Source organism: Equus przewalskii, chromosome 14 (assembly GCF_037783145.1).
Source record: "Equus przewalskii isolate Varuska chromosome 14, EquPr2, whole genome shotgun sequence".
NCBI classification, from domain to species: domain Eukaryota; kingdom Metazoa; phylum Chordata; class Mammalia; order Perissodactyla; family Equidae; genus Equus; species Equus przewalskii.
This window is the reverse complement of record NC_091844.1, coordinates 54,170,831-54,184,275: the sequence shown is the minus strand read 5'-3', so window position 1 is coordinate 54,184,275 and position 13,445 is coordinate 54,170,831. Positions and strand designations below refer to the sequence as shown.

Genomic DNA, 13,445 nt, shown 5'->3' with positions numbered 1-13,445 from the left:
AAAGCGTCATAAATGGCTCCTTTACATTTTTGAGTTAAACGTCTCAGGCTCCCTCCTGAGACTCCATAATCACCACTAATATTCAGGTTACCCATGAATTTTCTCTGGCATTTATTTGTTTTTCTGCTGTTTTTTTTAAACTGGTGATGACGGTTTTTAACTCTTTAGTACAAAAAATAACGATTTTAAAGTTCAGTGTTCATATTTCAAAATGGTACAAGGACCTGACTATCATAAGCAGGCTTCCATGGGACTCTCCTTTTAAGCTTGTACTTTTTAATTAACATTTTACTGTTTGAAGGCATTTTTAGGTTTACAGAAAAATTATCCAGAAAGTACAGAGTTTCCATACACCCTCTTCCCCCCCACTCAGTTATTATAAGCCAATTTAGCATCACTTTGGAGCCATCAGAGTTTAAAGGAGGATACAGATACACAGTAAATAGGTGTAATCAGTCGTTAATGTTTATTATGCATTTAGTAATACATGCTAGGTAACGGAAAACAATCCTGATTTCACAGATAAGAAAACTAAAGCAAAGTGCCCAAAGTCATAATAAAAGCTAGATAATGACAGGCTGACAGGGCCAGGATTTTTACTCAGCCAGTCTCATTCTGAAATGAGTTCAACATGGCGGAAGGGCATCAAGGAAACCAATCTGGCTGAAACAGGGGATTCACACTGGAAAGTGGTAAAAATTAAACCTAGGCAGAGAAGGTGAGACTAGAGAATGGAATGCGTCCAAAGGCTGCTAAGTAAGGGATTTGGATTTTATGACAGGCTTATAAAATATAAGACTGAGTTCCAGAAAGCTGCTTTCTCAGCCTATTTTGTTGTACCATTCTGCAGGCAACAGGGATCTCAAACTTTTATATTCTCACCAATCCCTTATTTTAACTATTCCACTTGAGTTTTCTTTAGCCTGCTGATATGATTGATTACAATGATTGATTTTCAAATGCTGAGCCAGCCTTGCACACCTGGAATAAACCCAACTTGGTCACTGTACATAATTTTTTATACATTTTATACATATACCGATTCCACTTAAGTTTTAACATGTTAAAAATTCAAAACGATAATGACTCCTCCTAAAAATGGTTGGTACTCCTTTCAAATTTCTCCCTTGCTACCAACCACACCACTACATTGTTCCTTCAAGCACGAAATCTTAGGGTAATTATTTTATTGCTCAATCCCTCTCACCCTTCAAACCCCATTTATCGAGTCTTCAAATATCTCTTTATTTCTCAGTTCCTTGCTCAATCCAGAACACACGGATTTTTCCAACAAAACCCTAATTAGTTTTTCAGACTTCAGCTTTTTTTTTTTTTGAGGAAGATTAGCCCTGAGCTAACATCTGCTGCCAATCCTCCTCTTTTTGCTGAGGAAGGCTGGCCCTGAGCTAACATCTGTGCCCATCTTCCTCTACTTTATATGGGGTACGCCTGCCACAGCATGGCTTGATGAGTAGTGTGTAGGTGTGCACCCGGGATCTGAACGGGCGAACCCCAGGCCAACGAAGCGGAACATGTGAACTTGACCGTTGCGCCACTGGGCTGGCCCCTAAGCTTCAGCTTTTCTTCAAACAACTGCCAGATCATTCATCCCCAAAAGCATCTTCATGTCGTTCTCTCTTTAAGATCCTATACAGTCATGTGTCGCTTTAACAATGGGGATACATTCTGAGAAGCACTGTCAGGTGATTCCACCACTGTGCAAATGTCATAGAGTGTGCTTACACAAACCTAGATGATATAGCCTACTATCTACGTAGGCTATATGGTATAGCCACTGCTCCTAGGCTACAAACCCATACAGCATGTTACTGTACTGAATACTGTAGGCAACTGTAACATGACAGTATTTGTACATCTAAACATAGAACAGGTACAGTAAAACAACAGTATAACAAGTAAAAAATGGTCCACCTGTATAGGGCACTTATCCTGAACGGAGCTTGCAGGACTGGAAGTTGCTCTGGGAGAGTCAGTGAGTGAGTAGTGAGTGAATATGAAGGCCTAGGACATCACTGTACACTACGGTAGACTTTACAAACACTGTACAGTTAGGCTACACTAAATTTATAAAAATATATATTTTAATTTTTTTCAAGTTTGACTCTTTTTAAATAACACTTAGCTTAAAACACACATTATACAGCTGTACAAAAATATTTTCTTTCTTTATATCCTTATTCTATAAGGTTTTTTTTTTTTTTACTTTTTAAACTTTTTTTGTTAAAAACTAAGAAATAAACACACACATTAGTCCAGGCCTGGGGCCGGCCCCGTGACCAAGTGGTTAAGTTCGCACGCTCCGCTTCGGTGGCCCACGGTTTCACGGGTTCCGATGCCCGATGTGGACGTGGCACTGCTCATCAGGCCATGCTGAGGTGGTGTCCCACACAGCACAACTAGAGGCACTCACAACTAGAATACACAACTTTGTACTGGGGGTCTTTGGGGAGAAGCAGGAAAAAAAAAGAAAGGTTGGCAGCAGATGTTAGCTCAGTTGCCAATCTTTAGGGGAAAAAGAAAAAAAAAAGCCTAGGCCATACAGGGTCAGGATCATCGAAAGCAGTGTCCTCCACCTCCACATCTTGTCCCACTGGAAGGTCTTCAGGGCCTTCTCCTATGATAGCTGGTGTGGAGCTACCATCTCCTATGATAACGATGGCTTCTTCTGGAATACCTCCTGAAGGGCCTGCCTGAGGTTCTTCTCGAGGAGGTGTCACTCTTTTCAGAAATATGTCTATGGGGGGTTTGCTTGGTTAGTTTCTTTTTTTCATCATAGACTTGCTTGTAAGCAGATAATATGCCATGAACATTCCTCTCTATTAATGAAAACCTTTCGGTGTTGGGGTCCATGGTTTCAAACTTTTTAAGAAGCTTGCTGAGGTCTGTAAAAGCTTCTGCTAAATGCTTTACTGTGAATATTCTGGGAGGTTCTTTTCTTCTGCAGTTTCCTTTTCTCTTGCCTCTTCTTCAGCTATGCATTCCTGTTCCAGTTCTAACAACTTCTCATTAGTCAATTCCTCTAGGAATCCTCTAGGAGCTCCTCAATGTCATCCTCATCCACACCCAGCTGAAAGCTATAATCTTGTGGGACCATTGTCATTCTCGTGGTCCACTGTTGACCAAAGTGTCATTATGCAGCACATGACTAACTGTTCTTTACTTTTATCACAATGAACCTAAGTAATTTCATTAATTCAAAAAATATTTATTGAGCACCTTCTATGTATAAGGCACTGTGCTAGGACCAGCCCTTCTACTCATCTAGTGAGTAAACTTGATAATTAAACTTAAAAAAAAAAAGAGTTGTGTTAAGTACTATGAAAGAAGCAAGGGACTCTGATGAAAGAACAATAGCAGGATTCTACTATGAACAAAATGTTCAAGGAAGATCACACTCACAGAGCAGTCATATAGACAGCATGGGGTGAGCATTCCAAGGAAAGTAGAACAGTCAGCAGGCCAAGTGAGTGAGCAACAGATGGCATGAGGATGGAGAGGAAGACTAGGCTAGATCATGAAGGACTGTGAAGGTAAGAGTCTGGATTTTATTCTAGGTAAAGATTTTATTCCAGGTACAGAATTGTATCAGAACCCTACCGAAGGCTTATAGGGAGGGGTTGTGGCATGATCTATTTCTGTTTTGAAAAGATCAGTCTAGCTGCTGAGTGGAGAATAAATTAGAGGGCAGCAAGAACTAAAACAGAGATAGCATTTAGGAAGCTGTTGCAATAGTCCAGGTGAGAGACTAACGGAAGCTTAGACCAGAGTGGGCAGTGGAGGGGAAAGACATACATATCACCAAGGCCCCCAGCTCATTTAACTGCAAATTCTAGCCACCAAGTCCCACCAATACAATTTGTTAATTCTCACTTGCATGTAATAAGAAAATTTCACGTAAAAGTGCCCGAGAGAGGGGCTTACTTCATCCCCTGTATATTTTCAACCCTATTATGCATCATTTTCAAAAACACTCAATAACACAATCTTAGAAAGAAAAACAGGAATGCAGTTGTTTCCCAAAATATCACACTTCTGCTAGGCAAAATGATTTTAGGTAGCATTTACACAGATTTTCCCTTTCAGTAGATATTTTAATAAATATTTAAAAATAACTATCACATCAAGTTTTTTATTAGCATTCTTAAGATAAAATTAAGTTATAAAAAATGTTAGTTTAAACCTAAAACCAAAGTAAAGAAAAATATTAACTATAAATAATAGTTTAGGGGCCGGCCCGGTGGTACAGTGGTTAAGTTCGCATGTTCCACTTCTTGGTGGCCCAGGGTTTGCTGGTTCGGATCCTGGGTGCGGACATGGCACCGCTTGGCAAAAGCCATGCTGTGGTAGGTGTCCCACGTATAAAGTAGAGGAAGGTGGGCATGGATGTTAGCTCAGGGCCAGTCTTCCTCAGCAAAAAGAGGAGGACTGGCAGTAGTTAGCTCAGGGCTAATCTTCCTTAAAATAAATAAAAATTTAAAAAATTAAAAATTAAAAAAAACCCCAGAATTTTAGACTAAAAAAGCTACTTACAACCCTTCTACACAGATAATAGTCTCCTGGCTTGAAACACCAATGTCCTTCCTTTCCACCTATCCAGATGCCCTCTCCATTCAAAGGTATGTCTCCTTTGTCTCAGCAACGACAGGAAGTGAGGGAGAGTCAGTTAACCTGGATGCATCGAGCAAGGTACTCTTCAGAATCTATGAAGTGAGAGTGGAATGAACTAGATTATTCCAAAGATTCCTTCCACAGTTTACATTCTGAGATCTTATCATGTGCTTACTAACTTGTGACAGTTTTTAATTCCTAAATTTATAATGAATCAGGTATTGCCTTTTTAAACAATGTTTTTATGTCCGTAAGTAATCCCTTCAGCACCTAAAACACAACATCCTCCAAACATTCAACTGGGAATCACAGTATCTGCAGCCGAATCCCAACTGGAGATCCTGGATAAACTACTTCACCCTTAAGCCTCGGTTTCCTAAGGTGTAATATCCACGCACAGAAGATGAAATGTACATGTGACGTATTCATACAGTTTGAAAACAGTGAAGATCTAAACTAAAAGTACTAGTGTTTATCCTAATCTCCAAATCTGTTCTTCCTAATTCTGCTAACACTCTCACCAATCTCCTGTCTTCTCTCAAGAAGAAAAGGAAGTATCTTTCTTCAGTTTTGCACCACCTAGTTGAAGCCCTATTAGCCCTAATCTGTATTATCAGTGTCGTTCCTACCTTGTCTGTCCATCGCCTGCCTCCATCTCTCCTATAGTTTATGTCAACTTTGTCAAGACCTGTACCTCTCAAAAGCCTCCAAAGGCTTCCAACCATCAAACGACCAAATTTCTAACCAACTCTGGCAGCTTCAAGGAATCAACTGGCATTTGCAGCATCATCTTCCACCACGTCCCACCCCACACAGCCACACACAGATAAAAGTACAGTCTCCAAGTCTCTTCATGCTCTTCTCTTCCTCTGAACACTCTAACCACTCATTCTCATGAGTCCTCTTAAACTCAAGAGATCTCCTAAGACAAACATGATTGCTCTTCTCTCTCAAACAGCACAGTATTATATTCCTCTTATGGACAGCACATAAACACTCGTTGCACATGTGCCCGTCACAGCCCTCTGTGATTGATAAACTTATACACACAGGAAGCAGAGGCTGAATGACAATCCCAAAGGATGCCGACAGACTCGATATTTAAGAAGATTTTTTTTTTAATGACAAAGGCAAACAAAGGAAAGCCTTCTTTTCTTCCAGCTTTAGAAGGAGAAGTCACATCATTCTGCCATAGGGCGATATGTGATCTTCACCTTTAAGCCAATCATCAATCTAGATCCACTTCCAAAATGATTTGGCTCAAAGCTTCTTGCTTATCTGAAGCACGCAAGCATTATTCTAAAAACTCTCACAAGCAGTATATACACAGTGGCCAGCCTGGTGGCACAGTGGTTCAGTTTGCACGTTCCACTTCTTGGTGGCCCAGGGTTCGCCGATTCGGATCCCAGGTGCGGACATGGCACCGCTTGGCAAGCCATGCTGTGGTAGGTATCCCACGTATAAAGTAGAGAAAGATGGGCATGGATGTTAGCTCAGGGCCAGTCTTCCTCAGGAAAGAGAGGGGGATTGGCAGCAGTTAGCTCAGGGGTAATCTTCCTCAAAAAAAAAAAAAGAAGTGTGTAAGCAATTTCTGATTCAGAAGTGTGAGAAAAGAGTGTGAGAGAAAGCAAAAGTGTTTGTCCCTCAACCTTCCCACAGAGGATAGGGTAAGAGCTGGTTTTTAAGAAAACACTTGTTTAAAAAAAGAAAAAGAAGTCCTGAAATGGGAAAATGAAAAGCAAGACTAAAGAATATAAAAGAAAAATATACATACTTTTTCGTGGTTCAATTTTGAAAACATTAATAAATTCTAATAATTTCACTCTATAATACTCATCTGTCCTTCTCAGACAGGACATTCCCGGAAATCAAGATCAGGGTGAATTTGTGGAGATTCATTGTACTACATGAATGGGTTAAGTACCCCTTCAAACTTCTTAGCATTTCACAATATTCCTTCCTCAATGTCTAAGATTTTCTCAACAAACATTTGACACCTATTATGTGCCACAAAGTTAGACAGTAAGGGAGGCAAAAAGAATAAGACAAAGTCCCTGCCTTCAAGGAGCTTACAGCCAGGTCTGGAGGGCTGGTGGGTACACATGTAATCCTGTTAACGAATGCTCTGGCGATTCAGGATCTGAGAGAGGGCACAAGAAAAGAGCAGTCAAATGGGAGAAGCAGTCCAGAAAGAATTAAGAGAGAAGGGGAACACTTCAGTAGGCGGAAGGGGAGACACATCTCAAGAGTGAACATCACATTCAAAGGCAAGGAGATGTGCAACATGGCCCATCAGAGCCTTGCTGGTCCAAAGACCAGCAGCAGCTTTATCATCTGGAGGTTTGTTAGAAATGCAGAATCTCAGTCCCCTGCCTAGATCCACAAAACCAGAATCTACATCTTAACAAGATCCCCAGGGAATTCTCATGCTCATTATCGTTTCAGAAGCCTGGATAGAGGACTTCAAAGTAGTGACTTGGTATGGCTAGAACACAGGATGCCATGGGAAGGAACTCATAAGAAGTGAGGCTCCATAACCATCACCAAATCACGATGCACCTTATCCTGGAACTAATGGGAGCCATCACGGTGTCTAACTATAAGTAGGAAAATGACAGGATCAAATATGAGGGAGACTAGGGAATGCTTTGGGGGTTGGAGGAAGATGGAATTCATTCCAGATGAAGTAGATTTAACAGGATTACTCACTTCTGCGGTCAATACACAGGGGTAGGCCGGGGCAGGGAGATGTCAATGAAATATAAATGCAAAATCTCTAGGAGCAGGAAAAAACAGCAACATTCACTAAAACAGGGAACACGCGAGGAACAGAGCTGGGAGGAAAGACAAGTCCAATGTGAGATGTGATGGGTTTGAAGTATCTGTAGTTCAACCAGGAGAGGTGTCTAGTAGACAATCTATATCCAGAGGAGAAATAATGCCATCATCAGATAGGTAGATAGAAGATGATGCCCTGAAATTGGAAGAGGTCACCCAGAGGGAATGAAAAAAAGTGAGAACACAAAAGGACTAAGGACAAAACCCCTAAGGACATCAGTATTTAACAGATGAACACAGGAAAAAGGAAGCAACAAAGCAAGTGAGAAAAATCCTAAAGAGAAGAAAGTCAAGAAGGAGTGCTGGGCCAGCCTTGTGGCCGAGTGGTTAAGTTACCACACTCCACTTCGGCGGCCCAGCGTTTCACTCATTTGGATCCTGTGCGCAGACATCGCACCGCGTGTCAGAACATGTTGAGGCAGCATCCCACATGCCACAACTAGAAGCATCTACAGGTAGAATATACAACTATGTACTGGGGGGCTTTGGGGAGAAAGAAGAAAAAAAAAGAAAGTTGACAAGAGATGTTAGCTCAGGTACCAATCAAAAAAAAAAAAGAGTGCTGTCATCAATGCCAAGAAAAGGATCTCACGAAGGGGGAAATAGGGAACAGTAATATGCCAGAGGTCAAGGCCTTAAAAGTGGATTTGGTAACTAAGAGGTCCCTTGGAAAAATTAAGTGAAATAAACTTATATCTCACACATACATAAATGATTAGAAGGATATATATATCTCAATGGCTCCCTCTGGATGACAGAATTAAAGGTGATTTTTAGTTTATTGCTTTCTCCCTGTATTTTGCAATTGTTCCTCAAGGCATATGAGTTTCATAAAAGTACACAATAAAAAATTAATAAATAAAACAATCCTGGCTTTTGCCAGTGCTGGGATTGCAGCAGGTGGAAGAGTGAATGCGACGTGAGGAAATGAAGGAGACAGGAGTACAGTCAGGGAAGAGAGGCTGGGAAGCATCTAGAGTAAGTCAAGAGTCCTGGGAGAGGTTTTATTTTTCAAGTGGGAAAGATGTGGGCATGCTTACAAGCTGTGGGACAGGAGACTGTACAGAAAGAGTGTTCAGGGGGAAAAGGGAACAAATATTTCTTGACTGCTTGCTGTGAGCTGAGCACACAGTGGTGAAGAAGACAAAGTTCTACTCTCATGCAACTCAGTTTCTACTAAGGAAACAGAGAACAGATGAATAATATGAGACAAGTGAGACATGCCAGTGATAAAACTAACATAAGGTAATTTTTTAGATTGAGTGTTGATGTAAGGCTTCTCTGAAGAACAGCAACCATAAAAAATCAGCTTTACAAAGAAGGCGGAAAAGCCTTATTACCTGTACAGATAATGAAACTGAGGATCACAGAGGTTAGGTAAGACTACACGGCAAGCAAAGGGAACTCGAGCCTGATGAATATCCAGACCAATACCCTTTCTATTAGACTGTGTTCCCTCTATCGTTTTTCTCAAATGCAGTAACAAAGAGGAATGATAACATCAACCCTCCTCCGGCCTCACAGGGATGATAAAGACTAGAAAAATAAGAGTAATTGGCACAACTTTCTCAAAACAAACTCTCTGAAAACCAAGAGATGTAGTTTTGCAAAAGCAGAGGCATGACTTCTGAAGGTTAACTGTTCAGGCCTACTGAGAAAATCTAGGCAGGCTCCAAGTCACAAGGAGGCTACATTTCAAAGATTTATAACGAAGTCATTAAGTCATAAAATATCTCTTCCATATAATTTTATGCGGAAAGTAGGTTTCCGGGCTGGTCCACAAAGATCATACAGAGTTATTACTATTATAGTAACTAATAAAGCACTTACTAGGTACCTGGACCTACCTTAAGTGCTGTATATAATCCCATGCAATACTACCAACACTATTACTACTCCCATCATGTAACCGAGGAAACTGCGGCCCACAGATATTCAGTAAGTTGTCCAATGGTATAACGCAAATAAACAGAAGAGCCTGTAGCCCAGCCCCTGCCTATTCTAGATCTTTAGCTCTTAATCTTTATGCCGTCTCCCAAAGTACCTTTATTTATAAACACTTGTCTTTCAAAATCAGCTTTTCTCCAACTTTAAAACCTCAGCACCCATCTCCCCTTCTCAGGGGGTCAGAATACTACTCAAATTAACACTTTCATCAAGCTTCCTTACCCCCTCCCTACCCCACAAAGTCTATATCAAACCCATCTCCTAATAAACCTCAATCCATGAGGGCATTTATTCACACATTTGACACCCAGTGAGAATTTAACTTGTCTTTGCATCCCCAGATCCCCACGGAGTGGCTAGTATGTGCTCATTCATTCATTCACTGACACTTACAGAGCCTACTGTGACAATTCCCAACCCATACCACACCATCGTAAATACTGGCAGGAAAACTATTCAAGAAAATGTAGCCAAAAGCCCAAACGACCATAACTAAACGTCCATCTCTAAGCTATCTCTAGCTCACCTCAAATTCCCAACCTATCCCCTACTCCAAAAACAAAGCTCTCGATATCTAAATCCTAGGTGGCTCCTGATCACCAAAAATGCTTGCACGTGGGGCAGCACCCAAGCCGGTCAAGCCCAAGGAGAAGGGGAACACCTGACCCCTGCAGTAGTCTTCAAAGCCCCCCTCAGCTTCATAGGCCACTGGTATTGCGAAAGCAGGAAGACCCAGTTCGGGGCGGCGAGGGCAGGATCCTAGCCGGAAGCAAGCCATGCGCGCGGCCATGACCTTCTGAGGGCGACCCCGTCACCCAAAAATCCCCAGGCGGGGAGCATGGTCCGAGGCCCCGGGAAGCTTGGCCCCGGAGCGGCGAAGAGAGCGTGGAGAGGGCACAGGCGGGACCCGGTCCCCACCAGCGTCCGACCCCGGGGGGCGCCCGCGCTGCAGGCGGGCTGGAGGAAGTGCATGGGCAACTCACCCGGCGGCGGGCCCGGGGCAAGCGGCGGGCAGACAGAGGGCAACACGAGGCCGACCCGGGCCGCCCGCGAGGAGGCGCAGGGGGAGCGGGAGGCCCGGGACCGCCCCGGCACGGAGGAGCCAGCGGGCAGGTCTCAGCAGGGCTGCCATGGCTCGACCGTCCCCACAGCAGGATGCACGTTCGGCTAGGACAGGGGGAGCACGTGACCGCGGGGTCGCCCGGCGCGGGAGAGACCAATGGCCGGGCGCGCCAGATGTAGGGGGAGACAAATGTTGCTTTAGCTTGGAAGATGGAAAAACCTATTTCTCCGACGAGACGTGAGCCCATGCCATGTTTAAATGATAAAGTAGCTTGATATAGTGTTTAAGGACGCTCCTCTTTCCGGCTTTTATCTTTCATCTCAGCAAGTTCAGTCGTTCCACCCCTGCGTTTTCCAGTTGGTAGAGTCGGAAGAGGTCGACTCCTCCCAGGTTAGCGCAGGGGCTTGCCGGGAGGCCAACTTGCAAGAAGCCCTGGGAACTCTCCAGAAGAGTCAACTGTGAAGATCCCGGAGTGTACGGGGTGATTCTTCGCCGAGTGCAGGTGCTGCAGCTGACGTTCGGCGCTTCCTGCTCAGCGCCGAAGTTGCCGCGCTACCTGATAGGAACATGCGGTACCTCTCAGAAATGTGAGACAGAAGAAACGTTGAAGACCTTTGCACTGTGCTCCGGGCCTCCGAGGTTATATATGATGTGATTATTGGCCTGGGGGCCGTGAAAAGGAATACGTAGATCCAAGCCTAAGTCCATAAGCAGTGCTTCGCTTTACGAAATAGATGCATTCTAGCAAAGGTGGTATAGTTTTAGAGCCGGAACTGAACTCATCTTTCCCGACTCCCACCCCGCCCTTTCCTTCAGTAAATGCACCGGCATTGGCACCGGAGTAAGATAACGATAGGACTAAGAGTCTGGAGCCAAATCTGCTCGCGGAACAGGAGGCCCTTGCCTTCACTGGGTTTAGGGCCTGGAAAGGTTCCCTGTGCGCACGTGGGAAGCCAGGAACAAACTTCCACTCCCCCTTCACCTAACTGTATTCCAGAAGTTTCCTCTGGAAGCCCTCCGCGGTAATTTCCCGTTTGGCTATTTCTCCCGGCGGACATCAAACTCCTTGAGAGCAAGGACTGTGACCTTTTCTTGTAGCGGAAGCACCCATCTACTGCCAGGCGCACAGTAGGTTGCATTAAATATTTGCTGAATAAATGTGTATTTTGAGATTATCTAGCTCACCTCTCCTTTGAGAGATTAGGGAAATTAGATCCAAAAAAGGTTAAATGATTTACTCTGGATTATACTACTACGTATTAGGAATATAGTTTATTCACTCATTCAACACCTTTATTAAAAACATATTCAGTGCCAGGCACTATTTGAGATGGGGATACAGCAGAGAACAAAACAGGCCAAGACTGGACTCATTAAGTGCTCCAAAGTTTAGTTTGGGAAGACAGATAAGGACTATGATATAAAAGAAATCAAGGTAAAGGGATTGAGGGTGGCATGTTTAGCCCCTTCAAAGAGCAATAAGGAGGACCCTGTAGGTGAGAGAAAAGAGCAGGGTGGGCAAGGGAGGAACAGTGGACCTGGAGGCCTGAGGTAGTGGGGGGGGCGGGGGGTCAGATCATGCAGGGTGTTATAGGTGGCTGTAAGGACTTTGATTTTTACTCAGAATGAGATGGGGAACCATTGGAAAGTTTGGTGTGTTGCTGTGATATGAGTCCTTTTGCATTTTTAAAAGATCTCTCTGGCTGCTATTTGGAGAGGTTATTTTAAGGGAATAGGGGTAAATAAAAGCAGGGAGACCAGTGAGGAGGCTCTTGCAATAATCCAGGTTAGAGGTGGTAGTGCCTTGGACTAGGGGAGTGACAGGTGAGATCATGAGAAAGGGCCAGGTTCTCACTCTCTTTAAAGAGTCGAATGAAGAGGATTTACTCATGGATTGACTGTGGGGTGTAAGTCAAGTATGACTCTAAAATTTGGGGCCTGAGCTATTAGAAAGATGAAAATGTCACTGATTAAAATGGAGGAAACTGAGGGAAAAGCAGGTTTAAAAGGTAAAATCAAAAGTCATCTTCCGGAATATTAAACTTGAGGTGCATGTTAGACATCCAAATGTCATCTTTGAGTAGGAGGTTGGCTGTCTGACATACAAGTCTGGAGTTCAGAGCTAGAGATACATTTGGAAGTCTACAGTCTATACCCAGTATTTGAAGCCATGGAAAAGGATGAGAGCATCTGGGAAGAAAATACAGATAGACAAGAGATGAGGTCCAAGGACTGAGGCTTGTGACATTTCAATATTTAGAGGATAATGGAGATGAAAATCCAGCACAGGAAACTGAGAAAGAATAGCAAGAGAGGTAGGATGAGAACCAACAGAGAGTGGTGACGTCTCAAAAAACAGAGAGGGAAGTCTTTCAAGGAGGGAATTATCAACCCCATGAAATGCTGCTGTTCTAGTCAAATGAGCGCTCAAGGTTGACCATAGGATTTGGCAACTCAGAGGTCCCCGGTGGTGCTGAGAAGAGCCCTTTTGGTGACATGTTGAGTCAAAAGATGGATTGAAGTAAGGTTAAGAGTACATGAAGGAGGGGAAAGTGGAGACAGACAGTGTAGACAAACCTTTTGTAGAATAAATGTACTGTGAAGGAAGGAGCAGAGATGGGGGTGGTATCCAGAAGGGAGTGTGAAGTCAAGGGAGGTTAATTATTTTTAAGATGGAAGAAATAATAGCATGTTTGATGCTGATGGGAGTTATCCGTATAATGTAACTATTTAAATAAAATTTTAAAAATTCAATTCCTCAGTAATTGACCACGTTTCACATACTCAATAGCTACAAGTATTGTAGCTAGTAGCTACCATATTGGACAGCATAGACAGAAAACATTTCCATCATCATAGAAAATTCTATTGGATGGTGCTGCAGTAGGGAGTGAAAAGTTGATAATGCGTGAAAGAGAGAAAGAGTACACTGAGTAGGCAAGAGGCGATGGGATCCAGTACCAAAGTG

The 13,445-nt window shown here is 43.1% G+C and overlaps 1 protein-coding gene and 1 long non-coding RNA gene across 6 annotated transcripts in view; one reads left to right on the top strand and one right to left on the bottom strand.

Moving 5' to 3' along the window:
- Positions 1-11,113, bottom strand: part of LRPPRC (leucine rich pentatricopeptide repeat containing) — a 107,951-nt gene extending 96,838 nt beyond the window's left edge. Inside the window, exon 1 of the mRNA XM_008515200.2 lies at positions 10,398-11,113. Coding sequence (XP_008513422.1) covers positions 10,398-10,546 — 149 coding nt within the window. The 5' untranslated portion in view covers positions 10,547-11,113. The remainder of the gene's footprint in view (positions 1-10,397) is intronic.
- The window catches only part of LOC139075574 (uncharacterized), a 32,464-nt gene continuing 29,884 nt past the window's right edge, over positions 10,866-13,445 (top strand). For 2 of the 5 annotated variants that reach the window (XR_011526113.1, XR_011526110.1), the window contains exon 1: positions 10,866-11,605. This is a non-coding gene — a long non-coding RNA (uncharacterized lncRNA). The remainder of the gene's footprint in view (positions 11,606-13,445) is intronic. The other 3 variants (XR_011526112.1, XR_011526111.1, XR_011526114.1) reach the window with 2 other exon arrangements.